Source organism: Hyperoodon ampullatus (assembly GCF_949752795.1).
Source record: "Hyperoodon ampullatus genome assembly, chromosome: 7".
Taxonomy (NCBI): domain Eukaryota; kingdom Metazoa; phylum Chordata; class Mammalia; order Artiodactyla; family Ziphiidae; genus Hyperoodon; species Hyperoodon ampullatus.
This window is the reverse complement of record NC_136920.1, coordinates 33801108-33823422: the sequence shown is the minus strand read 5'-3', so window position 1 is coordinate 33823422 and position 22315 is coordinate 33801108. Positions and strand designations below refer to the sequence as shown.

Sequence of the window (22315 nt, the reverse complement as noted above, 5' to 3'; positions counted from 1 at the left end):
AACAAAAGTATCCTAAGCAAAATGGAAACCTTCATCGCATTTAGCATACAAAAGCAGAGATGGTATTCAAACCCACTGTTAATAATTAGCAAGGCAACTGAGATGAGGGAGAAAACAAAGAAACAAAACAGCTTTTCCAGTATTAATTTTATAAGGTTCAAAGTTCCCAAACTGCCTATCATACTAACAAAACCAAAGTTTTTGAAAAGGTGTACAGCTTGGCAGACTGAGCTGGTTTTACCATGTCCCTTTGTAAGAAATATCAATCTGGTGCGCCATTTTTAACCAGAAGCCTAGATTAGTTTTCATGATGGTGTTATCTGAAGGCAAGACTTTAGTCATGTATTAAAGCAAATTAATAATGAGCTGAACTTAAGACCATTACTTCTTTCCTTTTTCTGCAATGAAATGCAAAATTGCACTGTCAACTTCCCAAATGTGATCATCCAAAATACGAATAAACTTACAAGGTCTCCAGGTTATCAAGTCCATCGAAACAGTGTTGACCCAGACTTTTAATTTTATTGTTATGAAGATGCCTATGGAAAAAAGCATCAAAATGACTTTTGCCTCACCCAGAAGCAATTATTATAATGTTTTACATGTCTAAATTGGTAGAGCTTAAAGGAATGGTGCAGCTAAACATTGCAACACTTGACTAATGGAAAACAAATAGCATTGGGTAGATATCTCTTGATAAACACTGCAGAGACTCGGATTCACTGAACATAGGAGGCCAGTGGAAAAGGAACATATCTCTAGTGGAAAAGGGGTGCACACATGGAAGATTCTTGAGTATTTATCCATATCCAAACAAAAGTTTTGATGAGCTTTTAATTACATGAAGCAAAACTTTGATGAGTTCTCCTATGGGGAGGCAGGGGAAATGTCAGCTTACATCAGTGAGAATCGGTAACAGATTTTACAAGAAATGCCACTTTATCATGTCCAAGTTTTTGAAACAACAGAAAATCACATACTCTTTGAATAGACAGTAAAAACATGAAATATCACTGAAACTCATTTTCTACGGGCATCTCCAAAAGGATTCCGCCTCTTTTAAACACTGAATGCATTGCTGGGATACAAGTAAAAGCTGTACCAGTGTTTGCTGAATGACCCACTTTCTTCTCCTGACTACAAATGGCCATTTATTTTTGAGAGATTCAACTGTTATTATCGAACGTTAATTTTTTTAAAATTATCTTGTTCTGTATTTTTAAAAGTCAGCACATGTAATTTTGTAAAAAAGGCAGATCCCCCAAACACCAGCTCTCCAAGAACACACTCAGTGAGGTACTTTCATAACAATTTGTCACAAGAACTCTGCTTTTGCCCCCAAATTAACAGAAATATATAGTATTAAAAGGGGTGGATACTTACAGAACCACCAGGCTGGACAGGTTAGTAAATGCAAAATCCGGGATGCTGGAGATTTTGTTGAGAGCCAAGGTCAGCGCCTGCAGGGTCGGCAGATTGCTGAGGGGATGCACTGGCACCTCTGTCAAACTGTTGTCATCCAGCCACAGATGCCGTAACTGAGTGAGCCCCTCAAAACTGTCCTCAGGCACTGCGGTGATATGGTTGGCATCTAGACGCCTGACAGAAAAAAACAACCACCTTCAATAATGGATTCTAGTGGAATGAGTCAAGGCAAGTCACACAACTCTCAGGGTTCAAAAAAAAAAAAAAAAAATGGAGTTCTAAAAATGACCAAAGCCACTGCATCCTTTATTTCTTTAATTTCACTAGAAGTTTTCCTAAAATCTAACAATGTTTCCAAGACCAGCATATGGAACTCAGTTGTCTCCCTTCCTTCATAACAAAGGGATGCACACAAATCTGAATCCTTCAAGAATCCTTGGCTAAGCACAACTGTATGGCAGAATGATATATTGAAGAAAGAAAGAAAGCTCAAGCTCGAATTTTATGTTTCAGAATGTACTTATCAAAAATACAGAAAAACAACAAGAAAAAACTAAGCTGACCAAATAATCTATTTTACTTACAGTTTTATAACTAATATTTGATATTAAATTTAATTGCTATTCTGACTTGGTACCAAAGGGGTACACACAACCAGGCGTAATTGTTGGAATAACTGCTTTTCACCAAAATGACAAGTTAGTATTAATATGATGAGGAACCGTATGCACCAGGCAAATCACAACTTTCTTCGCAAATACCTTGTTGATATAACTTCACTATTTAAACCCATATCTCACAGGCTTGGATCTCTTGGTGAAAATTAGGGAACACTAGAAAACAGGCGCAAGGTCAAAATGGCAGCCCCCCCCCATTTTTTTTTTTTTTTTGCAGTACGCGGGCCTCTCACTGCTGTGGCCTCTGCCGTTGCGGAGCACAGGCTCCGGACGCGCAGGCTCAGCGGCCATGGCTCACGGGCCCAGCCTCTCCGCGGCATGTGGGATCTTCCCGGACCGGGGCACGAACCCGTGTCCCCTGCATCAGCAGGCGGACTCTCAACCACTGCGCCACCAGGGAAACCCGGCAGCCCATTTTTTAAAGAAATCAACTTTGGCAGCCTCCAAGTTCAGGAAATTCTGACTTCAGAGTGGTTTCCGTGCCTCCTGTTTCCCTGTGCTGCTCCAGCTTCGGATCCTGCCATAAGTGTCCCTTTCCCCTCTATGCAAGTGCTGAGCCCCCGCTCCCAACTAACTGCCCCAGCCCCAAATGCAGTCTCCTTTCCAGAGGCAGATTGGCCGAGGTCAAAGACCCTTGGTCCCGGTAAGGATCTGATGGAAGCCTTCTGTTTGATAGTCAGGATAACTTGAAGAGCACTAAAAAGTGGAGAGCTTCAGAAACTGAGCAGCTGCCTTAAGAATCCACTTAGAAACAAACAGTTTTAGGTTTGTTTATTCCTTGTACTTTCTAGAACCTACCTACCCCTGAGAAGAGACAGGCATCCTTTATACAACATACTGGAAAAGGACTGGCTACAGAGCTGCTTAGCAGATTTTCTTTAATGAGTAGATGGCAGTGTGTTCAAGCACACACACACATACACACATACACATGCACACACTTCACAGCCTCAAGGAACTTCTACTTAGGGAGAGAGAGACTTTTGTTGAGCGGAGGCAGTTAAGGACATTTATTTCACATTCACACATCTGGACATTTTCTATAAATAATGTGGAGCTGAAATATAATCATACAATTAACCATATAATGTAACTAAATCATGCAATTAAATTCTACACATAGCTAATCTATCTGCAATTCATTCAACACATGTAAACTGAGAATCTTGTTAGACACAAAAGGTAAAAATGGTGAACACGCCAGTAATGAGGAGACTGACCCACAATATAACTAACAGACTGAAACATGACTGCAGAGTGCTTAAAAAGTGCTATGAAGTAAATAAACAGGGTACTGAGATCAGGATTAGCAGGGGCTGAGGGGGAGGGTAGCTTCTTACAATGTATTGGTCAGGAAAAGCATCTCTAAGAAGGTGCCACTAAACTGAGATCCAGGGCTTCCCTGGTGGCGCAGTGGTTGGGAGTCCTCCTGCCGATGCAGGGGACGTGGGTTCGTGCCCCGGTTGGGGAAGATCCCACGTGCCGCGGAGTGGCTGGGCCCGTGAGCCATGGCCGCTGGGCCTGCGCGTCCGGAGGCTGTGCTCCGCGGTGCGAGAGGCCACAGCAGTGAGAGGCCCGCGTGACGCAAAAAACAAAGAAACAAAAACTGAGATCCAGAGCAGGTGGCAAAGGAAGCTGGGCAAAGAGTGTTTGAGGCAATGGAAACAGTGAGGGCAGAGACTCTGTAGCAGAAACCAACTGGGTGTGGTCCCAGCAACTCCCAGAAGGTCCGAGTCACTAGAACACAGGAGGAAAAGAGTGGAGGGTCCAGGGAGACACAGATGTGGATGCAAATGGGGACCAGATGACACAGAGCCCCATTAGATCAGGTGAGGATTTAGATTGTATTTTAAGCACAAATTGAAATCCCTCCCCAGTTTCTCTGTGTCACAACAGTTTAAAAGTTTAAATTGCTCATGTTATAAGAATGAGGATAATGAGCAGTGCTCCCCACACATACACACACACAACACTCCACTGACATTAAGTCCTCTCTATATGTGTTTCATTAAGATGTACATCCAGTATAAGGTAAATAAGTACTAGGGGTGTAATGCACAACATGATAGACATAATTAACACTGCTGAATGTTATATATAAATGTTGTTAAGAGAATAAATCCTGAGCTCTCATCAAAAGGAAAAAAAATTTTTTTTCTATTTCTTTAAGTATCTGTATGAGATGATGTATTTTCGCTAAATTTATTGTGGTAATTATTTCATGATGTACATAAGTCAAATAATTATGCTGTACACCTTAAACTTATACAATACTATATGTCAATCATTTCAATAAAACAGGAAGAAAAAAAGATGTGGCAAAAAACTATAATAAGAAAAGTTGTCTAGACTTTTATTTATTTATTTATTTATCTATCTATCTATCTTGGTTGTGTTGGGTCTTTGTTGCTGCACACAGGCTTTGTCTAGTTGCAGCGAGCGGGGTCTACTCTGCGTTGTGGTGCACAGGCTTCTCATTGCAGTGGTTTCTCTTGCTGCAGAGCCCGGGCTCTAGGTGTGCGGCCTTCAGTAGTTGTGGCACGTGGGCTCAGTAGTTGTGGCTCATGGGCTCTAGAGCACAGGCTCAGTAGTTGTGGCACACGGGCTCAGTTGCTCTGCGGCATGTGGGATCCTCCCGGACCAGGGATCGAACCCGTGTCCCCTGCATTGTCAGGAGGACTTTTAACCACTGTGCCACCAGGGAAGTCCCTTCTAGGCCTTTTTAACATAAGTCCAGTATTATATACACCATTTAGGCTCCTGCAGAATTCTGTGCTACACCCCACCAAAGAAAAGGGGTGGTCTTAACTTAGCAAGATAACCAGGTGAGTTCTGAGCTAAGATAGTAATGAAACTACCTTCTATGCAAAATAATAATACAACAAAAAATGCACAGACACAATTTCCTCTGTTAAAAATTTCCCCAAATTGTAAAGTCAGCCATACATAAGAGATCAAAAGGAAGAAATCTGGGAAAATGGAACCCTTAAATAAAAAGTTAATGAGAAAAAGGATTTGTGGTGACTCAAATGGTTAATCCTTACACCTCAATCCACATGTGGGTGTTGGTGGCACACCCATAAATGTAATGAGTTTTCATTTACACTGAGATCAATGTTTCACAGAGAAATGGTCTTAGAAAGCGTGGCTTTGTACCAATGACCTACACTATTAAAATTCATCCTAACTAACAGACCAAAAAACAAAATACGGTAACTGATTCTTTCAATAGGGGCAGTAAATGGCATTAGATATCTCACAAAGTGAAGAGATTATGTGGTTTAAGTTATTTTACCATTTCAACTTCGTTTGGCAATAAGTGCACTTGAGTTGTTAAACAGTTAACAATGTATTAAATAAATTCCCTTACTATTTCCGTCTTTAAAATGTGCTTCCTTTCCCTATTCTCAAAAGCCTGTTTTATATCTTACTGAGACTCACATACTTTTTTCTCTTGCCGTAAGTGGAATTACAATAACAATTTTAAATGCAGCTATTTACTGATGAATGTCTATGTTATCATAAACACTTGTTCTATGTAATCAAAAGCTCTCCCTTTTTCTCTCTACTCCTCACTTACCAATAATATAGACATTATAGTATTATATTCTCTTACCAGTTTCAAGTTCAAAATACTTAGATTCTGTTGCGGTAGAAAACCTAGGAAATTTAGTCTTTGAAATCCTTTAATAGTCAATATAAGTGTGAACAACTATAAAGAAAAAAATTCTAGTGGAGCAAATTCTGACCTGTCATTTTAATATCCTGCTCAGGCAACACTTTAGCCGTTTTCATGGTTTCGTTGTTAGGTTAGCTTTTTATTAATATCTACAATTCACTTTCAGATTTTATAGCCATCGTCACCCATTTGCAAAATCAAACCACTTCTGGTCAATTTCAAGCCCTAATGAACTTTGCTCCTTCTGAGCACTATTTCAAAACCACAAGGAAATCTTTCATGTAATTCAGGTCTGAAGATCAGATTTGCAAACTGACTCAAGTGTTGATAACAATGTTTTACACCAGGACAGAATTTCAATTGTATCTAACTTGACCACTGCACCCACTATGCTAACAAACCCATGAACATTTCCGTCTTAAATAAAACAGGCCTGGCACATAGCTCCTTATATTTCTGATACATATAAAAAAACCCCAATGCCTTTATTAAAAAAGTAGTTTGACTCCTCTCTTTACCCCTACCTCCCTCCCATCCCAATTTGGGACATAATTTAAACAATGCACTGCACTCAGTGAGTGATGAGCACAGTATGCTTGTTTAAAACATTATTTTAGAGGAAGATACCTATGATTTTTGTGAAAATACTTTATTTTTTTAACTTTTTATTTTATATGGGAGTACAGTTGATTAACACTGTTGTGTTAGTTTCAGGTGTACAGCAAAGTGATCCAGTTATACATATATATGTACCTATTCTTTCTCAAATTTTTTTCCCATCTAAATGATCAAAAATACCATGTGCACTTTAGAGTACTTATGGACCACAAATTAGAAAAAAAATCTATTTGTATGTTTTCTTGGTAATTTTTCTAATGTTCAAAGATTTTAGCCTTCTGTTTTTCAGCCTTCCAACTAGACAAAATGATTGAATAGTTTGATCATTAAGTCTTGGGAAATAAGAACAATTCTGTATGAAGGTTTTGAAGGAAAACAAATTCTGAAGAAGCAAAAGATAAAGAGAACTATTTAAAATGTCTAATGAATTCAGATCCAAGGGAGGTAAGATGGCTCCTTCTGTGTACATCGTCCAAGGTTAGAAATGGTGCAGAGGCAGCAAAATCACCTTTCTTTAAGGAACTCACTCCAATCTATTCCCTGAAATAGTCTATTTGGAATCCTATTCAATTAGTGATGGCAAATAATAAATCCTTATGTTCCATAACTCGGCAGTTGGTGAAATGAGCTACTTAACAAATATCTACCTTAAATTAAACTTATATTGAAACCAGAACTTAGGGCTTCCCTGGTGGCGCAGTGGTTGAGAGTCCGCCTGCAGATGCAGGGGACACGGGTTCATGCCCCAGTCCGGGAAGATCCCACATGCCGCGGAGAGGCTGGGCCCGTGAGCCATGGCCACTGAGCCTGCGTGTCCAGAGCCTGTGCTCCGCAGCGGGAGAGGCCACAACAGTGAGAGGCCCGCGTACCACAAAAAAAAAGAAACCAGAACTTAAATGGCCAATACCCTAGATATTCCTTTTTATGATAGTAGATACATTTTAAAGTTTAACCTTTACAGCATATGCTATGCTTTATTAGTACATATTTTCATTTTCATATTACTGCCCATTAACTACCAGACTATCTAATCTAAAATCAAAGGTAATCCATAATTTACAATTTCCAGTGATGTGCTTTTGGTGCAGTTATAAATGGTTTTATGTCAGCGAGTGGAAGGGACAAACCGGTCAGTCACTTTCACCTATGTCTTCTCTAGCTCATGTGCATCTCTACACATGCTTATCTTTACAGTTATTTCAAAGGGCAATAGAAAAAAATTTATGGGACAGATTAGTACACAAATATGTGATGTGGTTATACCCTAATTTTATAATTAAAATTATAAACACCTAAGTGTGATAACTATTACAGTTTTTCATTCAGTGATTCTCAGAACTTCTGTATCCATGAGGATGATCTGGGGAAATTTTTTAAACTCCAGCTTCTTGGACCCTACCTTTAAAGAGACAGTATCACGACTCCTAGGATATGGCCTAAGAATCTGCATTCTAACAATATCCCCCTAGTGATTTTGTTGAGGGCGGGCCAAGTGCCACACTGAGAAACTAGGCCCTAGTCCCACTGTATTTAGTGTTAGGACATGAACTGAGGCAATGCACATTTGTGTTCATCACTGTAGTAGAATAAGAAACTAACGAAATTGCTTGTTTTAAAGAATACTTTTTCATTACTTTCAGACAATTCCTTCACCTAGTTAGGCAAATTGGGTAATCTAGTAATCAAAAGAAAGAACAGATAAAATAGTCATCATTATTAATATTAATAGATTCTACAAGTGTTTATTGAGCACTTACTACATGTTAGATACTGTTAAAAGTGCTTTTCATGAATTAAAGTACATGGTAGGTAATAAGCAAACTACTGCACAGAGAATTTTAAATAATGTGCCCCAAACCAGCTAACAGCTAACAAGTGGCAGAGTGGGGATGCAAAACCACACAGGCCTGTTTCAGAATTCTAATTAATCTGAATTTATCTGAACTTCTTTTGAGAGCAATGTAAACATTCTGACAGATATATATGCAAAGGGCTTCTCTTAATCTTGGCGAAAGATTACAATAACCACATGCTTCAGTTCAGTGCTTCTCAACCTTTTCTAAAACCGAGCCCCTGAAGACAGAGAAGCTGGATCTTCTAACCCAGGGATGGGGAGACCTGACAACACTAGTCCACAACATGCAGTCTAGTCATGAACAAATATCTGTTTATTTAACATAAAAATGGTTGTTTCTTTAGAATCTTCTGTGGGTTTGCATGGTTCCTGTGATACTACTGCTGCTTACCTGATCCCCCCACTCTAGGGGGAAGCGGGGTGTGCAGAGCTAAACCATGGAGGCAATGACCCCCATTCTCCAGGTTCATATACATATTAACACATACATACATTAATATGGGAAAGAATTCAAACAAGAATAAAGTGAAGTGCTATGCGAAAAAGCTTTTGAAAATAGTGGCTAAACATGGTAAAAACCAAGAGCTGAAATCTTTTTTGTAATTTAAGTATGCTTGATTTACAATGTTGTGTTAGTTTTTGGTGTACAACAAAGTGATTCAGTTTTACATATATATATTATATATATATAATATAAATATGTGTGTGTGTGTATATATATATATATATCATTTTCTTTTCCATTATAGTTTATTATAGGATACTGAACATAGTTCCCTGTGCTATACAGTAGGACCTTGCTGTTCAAGAGCTGAAATTTTGAACATTCCACATCAAACCAAACTTTCCTCAAAAAAAAAAAACCTGAGAAAAAGACAGCACAGGCGATTAAGTCACCACCCCTGATGAGTGTTCAACATCCACAGATGAGGATGCATAATTAATTTGCTCTGATGATCATTACCACCTGAAACAGAAACTTCTCTGTGGCTGTTTCTTGAGCATCATGGCACAAGACTCTAGAACTTCTGTACACACATAACTCTGATTCCAAAGAGGGTGTAATCACCTGCTACATGCAAGCTTGTAGCTTTCTCCCAGCCTTGGAGACAGGATATTTCAATGGACATTTCAGTAACAGCAACCAGCCATACCCATTTTTATCCCAGATGAGAGGATACATCTCTTCTTTCCCTAGGATTCCAGTTCTTTACCTATTTAGTAGCCAGAGTGGTCTCCTAATGATTCAAGAATGCAGAAAACCAAAAAGTTACTTACAAAGACTGCAAAGCACTCAGTCCTCGAATGGCTTCACTGGGTACTGTTTTCAACTGGTTGTTCTGGAGAGTTCTGGAAGGAAATTTTTGGTTAGTGAATAAGAAGCAATTATGACCATTTTTTCTTAGAAGAATTTAGAACCATTTCTTTCCAAAAAAATCTTTCCAATAGCAAAAAAAGGATGAGGAGTCGAGGTGGAAAGCACCCAAGATAAGAGAGTTGCCAAAGAGCAAGAGGCATTTGTCGTAAAGCCAGAAATGAAACCTAGGCCACTGCCCCAAGCCACCTCCTAACACAGACCTGCTGGGTCATCCAGGATTGTTTCATTCTCAGGAATTAAGGCACCCTAATTAATATTCATCACCCAAGGTACCATTAGTGTTAACTGGGAGGTATAGCAAGCAAACCCACTAGAATCCCTAATGCCTTTTCAAATTCAAATAAAGCACAGCCCAGAAACATGCACATTAGAGAAAGACAATTTTATCAAGAGTACAGCAGACCCTGAGCTCTTAGGGGGCAGTGGCCATGTCCCCAGTGAATGCAGGGCCAGGGCAGAAATAAAGCTTTAATTATCTAATACTCTCCGACCTGGAGAATGGAGGTACAGATCAGTAATGAACATGAAGCCTTTACTAGTTTTGCCTAATGTCCTTCCTGGTCATATTAATAAAATGACTGCCTGACAAGAATCATCACCACAGAATGGAATGGAAAAGGGCCCGTCTAACTCACTGAACCAGAGAGGTCTAGTGACTTACAGATGGTCACCCAGCGAGGCAGTGGTAAGGTGGGGCCGGCAGTCAGTTCACCGGCTCCCCAATCTGCCAGTTCCTGACCACTGCCAGGAATTTATTTCTTGATCTCTCGCAGGCTATGTAAATCATAGGCATCTCAATTCCCTTTAGCTCTAAAATGATTTTACATCTGGAGCTCTTGTAAGCCTTTTTCCCTTTAGGGTCAGCTCATGCAAAGTTCTTATAGCTATAAAAGAAGTAGAAACAAAACCTTACCAGTGAAGCTTAAATATGATTTTGATTCAATGCATTAGTCACACAAAAAGCCTAACATTCAACTGTAATGCATCAGAGGTCAGAGGGCCTGTTATTTAGACGTTAACTTTTTGTTATCTAGACCCAAGCTTGCCTAAATCAGCCTCTAGCCTCCCACACTACCCATTGGCCACTCCTTAAATCTTTTAATCCTGAACTAAAAGAAACTGTGCTTAACCTAGCTCTGAGCATGTTGACTACGCAGAAAGAAAATACACAGCCAGCTGTGAAACTCTAAAATTGCATTACTTACAGAACTTTGAGTTCTTTCAACCCCGACAAGGCCTTTGGGTGGATAAAAGAAAGGTCGTTGCCAGCCAGTCGTCTAGGAGAAAAAAAAAAGTAGCAAGAGAAAAATAGTAATTCAGACTCTTAAAATTCATAACTCACAATGACCCAATCTGCTATTGAAGCTCTACATTAAACATCTCTCTAGTCTATCCGACATATTAAACATGGACTTAAACCTCTGCTAAAGCAATCCAAAGTTTCTTCCAATGAGATAAATGCCTCTAGAATTTTTTTTTAACTTCAATACAATAATTTAAACAGGCACATTTTTATTCTGGTGAGGTCAAGCAAGCCAAAACATATTGGACCAAATTAAGTTTGCTATTCATGGTCACTCTCTGCCGCTTGCGGTGTTTTCCAAGTGCCTCATAAATACAGAGCACTGGGCAGCAGGCAGGAGTTTTATACAGATCAGAGCACACCAGGCTGTCAAGGAGGAATGAATGCCTCCAGGAGACAAGGAGAGCCTGTTATCTCTCCATAACCAAGGGCAGCATATTCCGTGCAAAAGAGAGGCAAAAAGTGAAAGTCACTGTAAGCATAACTTTCCAAACACAGGCATGTTTTTTTTAAAAGATAAATGTTTTCCTAAAGAAATTTCAAAGTGACAAATTTAAGTGCGAGTAAGAGTCGAGTAAGAAAAGGATAAGAAGTCCTTGGGTCCTTTTGTAAGAAAGGAGCACGCAATTCATCCTGAGCCCCACTTCTCCCATTTTCCCAAACACTCAGACATGGGAGGAAAAGTTGGACAGAGAACTTTAGGGAGAAGAAGCAGGAAGCAGGACAGCAACTCGTATGAGTGACTTGTATACAGGTGAACTGGAGGCAGGTTTTCAAGTACAGTTCACCCTCGAATAACAGCGGGCTTGAGCGGCATGGGTTCACACCCACGCAGATCTTTTCCAATAGTAAATACAACTGTACCACACAGTCCAAGGTTGGCGGAATCCGTGGATGTGGAAGAACCTTGGATGAGGGGTGGGAGTGGGGGTGATGATAAATTATCAGTGGATTAACCCCCATGTTATCCAAGGGTCAACTGTATTGACTTAAAAATGATAGTTGCGTGCCCCGATGATTAAACATAGGACTGTTCCAGCTTCCTGGTTCCATCAGGGGAACTCTCCCAAGCAATGAGATTCTGTATGCATGATTTTTTTTAAAATGCTTTCTCCCCATCATGTCTTAGGATCATGGTCATCAAGTCATATTAATTCCTCCTCGAATGGGTCTAATTTCCATTGTCCTTTCTCTTCTTTCTGTAAGCACCCTGCCCTCCTGAGCCTTATTCAGCAATTCATTCATTCACTAAAAAGTTTCATTCACTGACTAACAAATATGAGCACCTATTTAGCTCCAGGCAGAGGACATCCTCTCCTTAGACTTCAAGTCCCCCCACTTCAATCTGTTCTTCTTAGACACCCTGATTTTAGGGACATAAGGAGGGCTCCTTTACCCTTCCTAAAACTTGAAGTCACAGAGATCTGAAACTCTATTTTTTAGATGCATTATTTTCTCTCGAAGTTTTTGTCCCAGTTAAAATGCAAATAGCCCTGGAAAGGATAATACTTGATCCTTACTAATTAAGCATTAACACAGAAGTGTGTACTGAAGATGTGTGTGTGTGTGGCAGGGAATGGGAAAGTGAAAGAGGACTCAGAAACCAAGAGTGAGTGTGTAGAATTATTTCGTCAACTGCAAGGACAACCATGCTGGATTCTCAGGCAACACTACAGGTTTAACCCAGGGTTCATGCCCCTAAACTAAATTCTCCCTAGAAAGCCCTCTCACTGTGCACGACTTTGTTTCTCACAAGGCACCCTAGCACCTAAGCTCTAAACTGCATGCCCTTCAAGGGCATCCCTCAACCCAGGCTCACAACAGCTTACTCTGCACCATCAGCCTCATGGCCTTTGACCTCATGGAGTCCACCATATGTAAAATGAGGGACCGCAGAAGATGGTGTTAAGACTTTTCAACATTTCTATTTAAAACTATTCCTCCTCAGCAAATCCTCTGGGCTCTAGACTAGCCAGCTTGACCACTATGCCTTTAAATGCTTCACCTCACAACCTCATCTTCACCCCTTAAATCCCCGACTCCAGTGTGACTTCCCTAGAAAATGTCAGTTCTTACCAACATGCCTTATGTGTGAATTCTTGGAAGGCATAACTAAACAGGCTACCTTCTACTGGCTGTTTCTAGCACATTAGTTTTATAGGCCAAGTACAAAAGCTTCCAAGAACAGAGTATGCCTCTCACGATTCTGTCACCACCTACCAGTGTGTCAACCCATTAGTCAGAAACTGTATTCTCAGCATTTCCTCCTTGAAAACAGATAGCATCCTAGAGTCTACCTTAGTGCAGGCTTAGTACAAGCCCTCTCGAGGGGCTTTCTACACCCCAGACTCACTAATTACATTCAACTGATAATGCTCATAGCTGTAATGCAGTGTTTAAAAGGTCACATTTTATAAGATCAAATTGGACCATAAGGACTAGAAGGAACAATAGCCTCCTTCCCCCCAGGGCAGCAAGTAGTCACGTGACTCTGTGATCTGAAAGACCAGCCTTAAGAAGCTCAAGTCCACCAAAAAATGAACACTGTAAACAGACCAAGGCTGTCACAGGATTCTTGTGCCTTCCTCTCTTACTTTTGAATGTCCCCCTATCTCTGGGCTTTCCTTGAGGAGTTCAGTCTATCCTACTAGGGCTCATGAAAAGAGGATTTTACAAGGTGACAAAGGAAGTGGCAAAGCACAGAACACCTGATTACCTTTACTTGTCAACAGAAAACAGGGTTGAGCCACATTAGCCAAAACATTTACTTCCTTTTCCCAATGATCTGCCTCTTTATAAGCCTGGGAAAACTAAAGGAGCCTAACTTCCAAAAGCATCCTTTCTTTCTACACTACTTACAGTTCAGAGAAATGACCAAATGAGCTGTGCACGTGACTTATCCTGAAATCCACGCCTGCTCTCTGGAGAAGCCAGCACTGCTAGGATTCAGTCAGGTGGGAGGGGGGCGGTGCGGTGATAATGCTGAGCCAGGGGGGACTCACACCACTCTGATTACTTCGTTCCTTAGGAGAGTAAACAGATCAGGTGGAGCCTTCAGGAATGTATCTACCCATGTTTACCTAGCTCCTGGGTTAATGAATAATAAACACGGCAGCCCGGTAAAGCCTCTGCAGCTTCAGCAATTGCACCCTCCCAAGCCTCTTTACATTTTGCTGATTTTATGACCCAGTACTTCTCATAGTAGACCCTGGGGGTGCTTCATGCCCAAAAACTCAGATCCAGGAGAAAGCGAAGTGAATAAAGAACAGGGTTAGGGACAAAGTCCCAAAATCTCTGGGAGAAAAAACCTACCATGTCACGTGCCCAGAGCAGTTGCAGGCGCTGAGCTAGGTGGTTTACATTCTTTCCTTTTAATCATCTCCTGACAGAGTCCCTGAGAGGTTAGGTGACTTGGCAGAAGTCACACAGCAGGTAAGCGGGGGAGCCAGCATTCCAGTTCTCGCCTGACTGGCTCCAGTGCTTATCCGCGTCCTTCGGCAACTCGATGCCTCTGCTGTGTCACCAAGAGGCTGGGAAATAATTCCCAGAAGGTGAAACAAAGGGGGCCTGGGCAAGTTAATAGCCTGGTTTGAGAAGCAACAGCTCTCACCCAGCAGACCAGTGCTCACAGCAGGGACTATGGCATTAGGAGCTCAGAACTGCAATTATGGAGGAATTTCCCCACAGCCAAAGATGACCAGAGGGAAACGGGGAAAGATGGGATCCCTGGGTGGCTAAGGGTGGCAGGTGGCATGCCCTAAACTCACCCTGACTCTATTTAGGGTACAGAACAGTCTCCACTGTGCTTTTTTAGCAACGCCCAAAGAAAAAGAGATGGCTGATCCCGAGGAAGAACTTGTCCCCCATGGCCCTCTACTAGCAAAGGGCAGCTCCTCCCCCGGCTAGGCCTGCATTTGTCTATGCTACACCCAACAGTTTTCTCAGCGTCTCACTTCATGAGGACCTACTGGCTGGCTCCAGAAAACTCTTTTAACGTGGTAAATAATGATATTTATATCTTTTACTATTCTTCCAATGACTGTGAAGCCCTAAAGAAAAAACTCATTAGGGTGAGAACAGAAGAGTGAAAAGTGGTACCATTTTCTGCCTGCGAAAGGTGGGCGGTCCCAGGCAGCACTGCCTACTCTTCTGCGTCCCGTAGCTCTTCAGTCTCCAAAGCCCACAGGGAGCCTCATGCAAAGTCTCCATCCAACCACTCTTTTACTCTTCCTCCTGCCACCTGAGTCTAGACCCTCATTTTCTTCTTCCTGGATTATTGCCATGAACCTCCACAATACTCCTGCCTCAAACCACTTCATTATAATACTGTGAGATCTAAATCTTAAAAAGCACAACTCTGAGCATTTTCCCAAAGGCTTTTTTTCCCCACTGAATTAGCTAGACCTTCAGGATGATCCTCTCTTCCCTTTTCACCTTATTCCCGGATGTTCCTTGTGTCCTACGTTTTAGGACACCCTGCTTTCCCAGCTCGGACTCTTTGCTCACTCATGGCACTGCCTTCGTCTGAAATACCTCCACTCCAGTCTCTGCCAGCTGAAACCTTATTCATCATCATTGCAAGCTGGATGCTACCAACAGTGTGGAACTATTATGACATAGCCTTTCTTGGATTCCACAGGTTACCTTAGACGCAGCTCTCTTGTCGGGTGCATCTTATTTTGCCTCTGGTTACTATGAACTTGTTGCAACTCCTTCAACTGTATTATAGGTGCCTTATGGGCAGTGACTAGGTCATATTCATTTTGAATCCTCTTGTGTGGGGCCTTAGATGAGACAGACACTCAGTATTTGCTGTAATGCCTCAACTAAACCCCAGTATAAGACTCTGGATTCAAAAAAGGTAACACCAGGCTTCCCTGGTGGCACAGTGGTTGAGAGTCCGCCTGCCGATGCAGGGGACACGGGTTCGTGCCCCGGTCCGGGAAGATCCCACGTGCCGCGGGGCGGCTGGGCCCGTGAGCCATGGCCGCTGAGCCTGCACGTCCGGAGCCTGTGCTCTGCAACGGGAGAGGCCACAACAGTGAGAGGCCCGCATACCGCAAAAAAAAAAAAAAAAAAAAAAAAAAAGGTAACACTGCTATTTAAGGTGTGGGGAAAGCTGACTTCGCTTTTCTGCGAAGTTTCTCTTGTTTCATTGCTACTCCCCCACTTCCCTCTGCTGTCCTAACGGGACAGAACTACTTGGACTTGATTTGAAAGTGCTATGGCAACAATCTTCTCTCTTAACCTGTTCTGGTAGTATATTTTCTTAAGGAAGTGGGATGGACCTTGAACATGAGAACACCAGTCTCCCGGTCAACAGTGTTATCTCAACACACGCTTAGTCGTGCACACAATCACACAGAATTAAAACAAGTTTAGCAGGACTTCAAATGGGGACACAGTCTATCTCAAGGCAACTCCTATTTATTCTGCTTGTTAAAACAGTCCCAGAAGCAGAGATGGAGAGGGTAGAGACAGAGAAAGGGTGGAGGAGAGGGAAACTGATCCATTAGCCTTCCACGCTCCCTTCGGATTTGGAACCGTTCCAGGAAACAGGATACAAGTGGCTCAGCCTATAATGTCTTTATGAGTCTGTTTTGTGTGCATTTTTATTCATAAGGACCATTGACTCACATTAGGGGCTCCTTTTAGGGGAGGCCAGAGTTTTCAATTATATCCTCGATTCTTAGTGCATATGCTACATGATATTTTCTATCTGCCATGCCTCCCAGAAGAAGGAAAGCAGAAACAGCGCTGGTTAAATGGACACTGGTCCATGGTCACCTGTGCCAGAGGGTTCATACCTTCGTGAGATGCGCTGAATAGACTGCAATTGCTTCACTTGGGAAGCAATTTAAAGCAACAAGGGAGGCGAGTGTGAAATAGTATGCCAATTGGTGTTATGTCTCTGAAAAGTGCCTGGAATTAGGTTTCTTCTAGTCTATGACAGAAATGTCCCCGTATCCATTTGGCTGGAATTCCAGCCAAGAATCAGTGGGGTAAGGACTATACTATCCACACTGACTAGACACACGGGCTGGCTGGGGGGAGGGCGGAGGAGGGGTCAGAAGCTTCCAGCAGCTGTCGTGAGGAACGGACAGAGGGAGGCAAAGCAACTGCAGCAGGAAGGCCCAGGCCCCAGCACGCGCTGCACACCAACAACAGAGAGATGTGCTTGTGGAAATTTCTCTGTGCCCTGGTGGAGAGGACCTGGACCCTAGGTGACAGAGCCACAGCCTCCCAGCCGCTCACATACCCACCGCCACTTTGCAGAGGTGGTTACCAGATGGCCTGGCCTTGTGGCAAGTCCTGCCAGAAGAACGGCTGTGAGCACCACCCTTCCCTTCTAGGCCCCGTTTATCTACCGCTTGGCCACGGCTTCTCACCTCCCTCACCATTTCTTGCCACACCTACGTGTCCCCACCCCCAAGAGATCCTCATTCAATGCCACGCATACGACCTCTCACAGATGGGACCCACACACATCCAGGCTGCCCCTCCTGCGATGCCGTTAAATTCTCTCGAGGAGGTGCACCAGCACGGTGCCACGCTCTGTGCCAAGTTCCACAGATGCAACCACGAGCCCTTACTCTGCCTTCAGAGGTGGCGCGTCCAGTTCAAAACTGAACTGGGCCAGGAAGGCCACGCACGGGGAAGCGTCCAACAGGAGGTGAGCGACACTCTCCTAGTAAATAAAATTTGACATCAGCAGGACCCAAAATGTTTGCAACAGTTTTTTTTTTTATTATTAGAACCCAGGCAGTCTTTTTTTTTTTTTTTGGAGTATAATTGCTTAACAGTGGTGTGTTAGTTTCTGCTTTATAACAAAATGAATCAGTTATACATATACATATGTTCCCATATCCCCTCCCTCTTGCGTCTCCCTCCCACCCTCCCTATCCCACCCCTCCAGGCGGTCACAAAGCACAGAGCTGATCTCCCTGTGCTATGCGGCTGCTTCCCACTAGCTATCTACCTTACGTTTGGTAGTGTACATATGTCCATGCCTCTCTTTCACTTTGTCACAGCTTACCCTTCCCCCTCCCCATATCCTCAAGTCCATTCTCTAGTAGGTCTGTGTCTTTATTCCCGTCTTACCCCTATGTTCTCCATGACATTTTTTTTCTTAAATTCCATATATATGTGTCAGCATACAGTATTTGTCTTTCTCTTTCTGACTTACTTCACTCTGTATGACAGACTCTAGGTCCATCCACCTCATTACAAATAGCTCAATTTCATTTGCGGTATGCGGGCCTCTCACTGTTGCGGCCTCTCCCATTGCGGAGCACAGGCTCCGGACGCACAGGCTCAGCGGGCATCAGCCACTCCGCAGCATGCAGGATCCTCCTGGACCGGGGCACGAACCCATGTCCCCTGCATCGGCAGGCAGACTCTTAACCACTGCACCACCAGGGAAGCCCTTTGCAACAGTTTTAAAAGTAAAATTTACAAAAACTTATAATGTGTACCTCTAATAAGTCCTTAATCATCTATTTATTTATATCTTAAGGCCCTACGATGGGCTCGGAACTCTGCTGGATCCTGTGAAAAATTAAGAACTCAAGAAGTGTACTGTTCCCATTTAGGGATATTTGGTATCAGTACATCTTAACAAAAACTAACATTTGTGTAACAGTTTTCATTGTCATTACCCGACCATGTTGCAGTGGGCCTGCTCCTATTATTATTTTTTTAAACAGATGAGTAAAGTGAGCCTCTGTTTCCTCTGTGCCTTGTCTAAGATCCTACAGCATAGCTAAAGAATGTTAAATCTTAGAAATAAAATAAGGTAATCAAAACAAAATAATGGAATCTCTAGAAACAAAATCATGTTGTTTTGTGACTGACTTTCAAAGGACCAAAGGATGTGGCTGTTTTCTTGGTAACACCGAGGGCCAACAACTGACTAGCATCCTTGACAGGTCTCCTTGGACATTCTTCCCACCAAGGTTAAATAAACTTCATCCACCACAGTAGAGCAGAGTCCTGAATCAACTAACAATGTTTTACTCTATTTCTTCACATACCAGGGAAGAGTTTTATACTTTCCTATAACTTTCATGGAAGAAAATGTAAAAATTAAATATATTTTTTGAACATGCATGTATTAAGAACCCTTATTATTCCCAAGGTTTTTTAATGTAGTCTTCCTTCGCAGAGAAGGGGAAAATTATTTCATATATATATCATGTTACATAGTTCTGTCTAAATGCACAAAAATGAAAGCAGTGATGCTTAACAAAAAATAAGCTTGTCTGGGCTTCCCTGGTGGCGCAGTGGCTGAGAGTCCACCTGCCGGTGCAGGGGGCGTGGGTTTGTGCCTCGGTCCAGGGGGATCCCATGTGCCGCGGAGTGGCTGGGCCCTTGGGCCATGGCCGCTGAGCCTGCGCGTCCGGAGCCTGTGTTCCGCAACGGGAGAGGCCACAATGGTGAGAGGCCCACATACCGAAAAAAAAAGAAAAAAGAAAAAAAAAAAAGCTTGTCCTTGCTAAAACTCAGTCTACAGGCCATCTAGAACTAGTCCACATACTAAAAGAGCTTTATTCAATTCAAAGAAACTTAAGTTCCACCAGCACCCGACTGCCCTTTTGTGTCTCTCACTTCCTCTTATAGTAAGTAACCCATAGAAGACTTTAATTTATAGGTAAATCAATAAAAAACCTGGCAATAGTTACATTTCCTGAGCAAAGTTTATCCTGACAAGCTAGTCATTTATCTTCTGGCACTAAACACATGTAATATCTAGCCATATGAGGAAATATGTTAGGGCTTAAAAAAAAAATTACAGCTAACATCAACCAACAAATATTGACCTTCTACTACAAGCCAAACACCATAGGTATGGCAAAGTTAAGTACTGAGTTTTCCCAAGACGTTTCTCATTTCTTTTCTTTTACATAAGGATAATTCATTAAACATAAGACGTCAATGGAATTTAGTTTTTATGTAGGCTGATAATAAATTCAAAATAAGAAGAGATCCTTTGTCTTAACCCTTCCCTCAATTTCAAATTCAAAAATGTGGTCACTGTCACCAAAGGTCATGCAGGAGGTGTGTGACAATAAGTGCTGCTCTTAGAGGAAAGTCCTTGGAGTTGAATAGACAGGTGCACACTGACACGCTTAGAGCACAAAATAACAAGGCACTCAATCCAGCACTAAATGGTGAGGGGCAGAGAAAGTGCAAGAGGAATTTGGATAAGGACCAGGGAAGGCTTCTTATGGCAGAAAGGGCTCAAAATAGACTGAATAAAATGGGTAAGATGTGAAATGGATAGAGAGGAACTATGGTACATACTGTTGGTTGCCTACCACATACCCACTCAAGCCTTCCTGGCACAGCCTGGTTTATTCAAATATGACTTAGCTCCATGAGTAAATTCTGATTGGTCTTAACCAATCATGCTGAGAAAAGAAATTACATACATATACTAAGAGAAAAGTCGGGAAGTATAAACAACAAAATATTAACCGTGGGTATTGCTCAGTGTGAGATAATAGGTGATTATTTTTCCTCCCTTCTCCTTATCTTTCTATGCATCCAGACTTTAAAAATGGAGTAGCCATTAATTTTAGGATCATTTCCTTACAAAGGCAAGTGCATCAATGAAACAAATATTTCTAGCAGCTCTAACACAATCTTTGATGTACACATAAAGTCCAGCAGGGGAAAATGATGAACAAATTCTGAGTTAAAATTCTACTAAAGCATAAAAAAATTGTGTTAAATAAGCATGACTTGACTAAGAGTGGACAATACATGAAAGAAATGACTTAGCCTATTTCCTTACTGGAAAATTCAATCATGCCAGTAGAATATTAAAGACATTTTCACTTACTTGTAGTCAGTACTACTTTTAGTCAAAGAACAAATAATTAGCTTTGATTAAAATAGGTAAATGAGCCAGCACACTGTGGTTACATTAGCCTCTCTACACTTTCTGAATTCCAGGTGAAACACTCTAACAACGAACTGTTGATTCTCCCGCTTGATTTCCCCTAGTTGCTTATGAAACACTAACTTATCAAACCCCAATTTTGAGTATATCGCATGTTTCACTGCCTCTACTTCTAAGCTGCTAAGCACTATAGGACAAAGTTACAGAGCCTGCTGGTTCCACTGTAAATGTATATTATCTAGGCTTTAACCTTCCTATTCTTCAGTGATCCTTTGTTCATTTCAGGTTGACCCAAGTAAACAAACATTTCCTACAGTTGACTACTCACTAGGTTCCAGTGAGCCGTGATAACTATGGTTTCTTTCTCTCAGGTGTGTCCTCCTTCCCCCTTCTGCTTCCTTTGGGGGACTTCTTCTCTACTCCAGGCGGTCCTAGTGAGGATGAGCCCAGGACCCAGGATGGACCATACTAACCCAAACAGAAGAGAGTGACTGGTTCAAGGACAGGCACATGAAGCCAGCCTGGCCAACGAAAGTTCTCCTAGGACTTTTCTGCTGAAAGCAGCAAGAAAGACTTTAGATATTCATCTTGGATCTCAAGATGCAAAGATGTACATGGGGGCTGCTGAAGGTTATTTCTCCCACTATAGAACAAAGAACAAAGCCGAAACACAGAAGTAGAGACAAATGAAGCTGAGAAATGGAAAGCATGAGAAAACTCTCCCAACTGTGAAACCTCGAGATCCAGGACCATCTGAAGCCAACTCCACCTCTAGACTTCCTAGATCTACATGAAACAATAAATCCTCTATTATGCCTCAGCTGGGTTTTTGTCTCTTACACCCTGTGGACTCCTGTCAGATACAGGACATATTCCAAACTTTATCTTCTCTCCCCAAACCAGAAACTACCTACTAGCAGTCCCCAAATGCCTGCTTCATGATGAACTTCTTTATCCCAAAGTTACTCTCACAACCCTCAGTAGAAGTGACTCTTAAAAAAAAAAAACACAACTTAGGGCTTCCCTGGTGGTGCAGTGGTTGAGAGTCCGCCTGCCGATGCAGGGGACACGGGTTCGTGCCCCGGTCCCGGAAGATCCCACATGCCGCAGAGCGGCTGGGCCCGTGAGCCATGGCCGCTGAGCCTGCGCGTCCAGAGCCTGTGCTCCGCAACGGGAGAGGCCACAACAGTGAGAGTCCTGCGTACCGCAAAAAAAAAAAAACAAAAAAAACAGAACACAACTTAAATTCAAGGCCTCTTCTCATAATCTGGCTGTGGGCACCTTTCTCTAGCATGTCAATGTTGATCCTTCATTTCTTGTGAAAAACCTCCCCTCCTGCAGCTCCCCGGGCACAGCTCTGCCCTAGTTCTGCTCCTCTGGCACTTGGTCTTCTTCCCACACCCTGATTCAAGTGTTTCCCAACAAGTTGTCTTTGGCCTCCTTCCTCTTCCTTCTACCCTCTCTCCCTTGGCAAGC

At 42.2% G+C, this 22315-nt stretch overlaps 1 protein-coding gene across 2 annotated transcripts in view; it reads right to left on the bottom strand.

Moving 5' to 3' along the window:
- Positions 1 to 22315, bottom strand: part of LGR4 (leucine rich repeat containing G protein-coupled receptor 4) — a gene marked incomplete at both ends in the record, with an annotated part of 95275 nt that overhangs the window by 14992 nt on the left and 57968 nt on the right. For both annotated transcript variants that reach the window (XM_079708014.1, XM_079708015.1), the window contains 4 exons: positions 468 to 539; positions 1384 to 1599; positions 9533 to 9604; positions 10838 to 10909. In XM_079708014.1, the coding sequence (XP_079564140.1) occupies positions 468 to 539; positions 1384 to 1599; positions 9533 to 9604; positions 10838 to 10909 (432 nt within the window). The remainder of the gene's footprint in view (positions 1 to 467; positions 540 to 1383; positions 1600 to 9532; positions 9605 to 10837; positions 10910 to 22315) is intronic.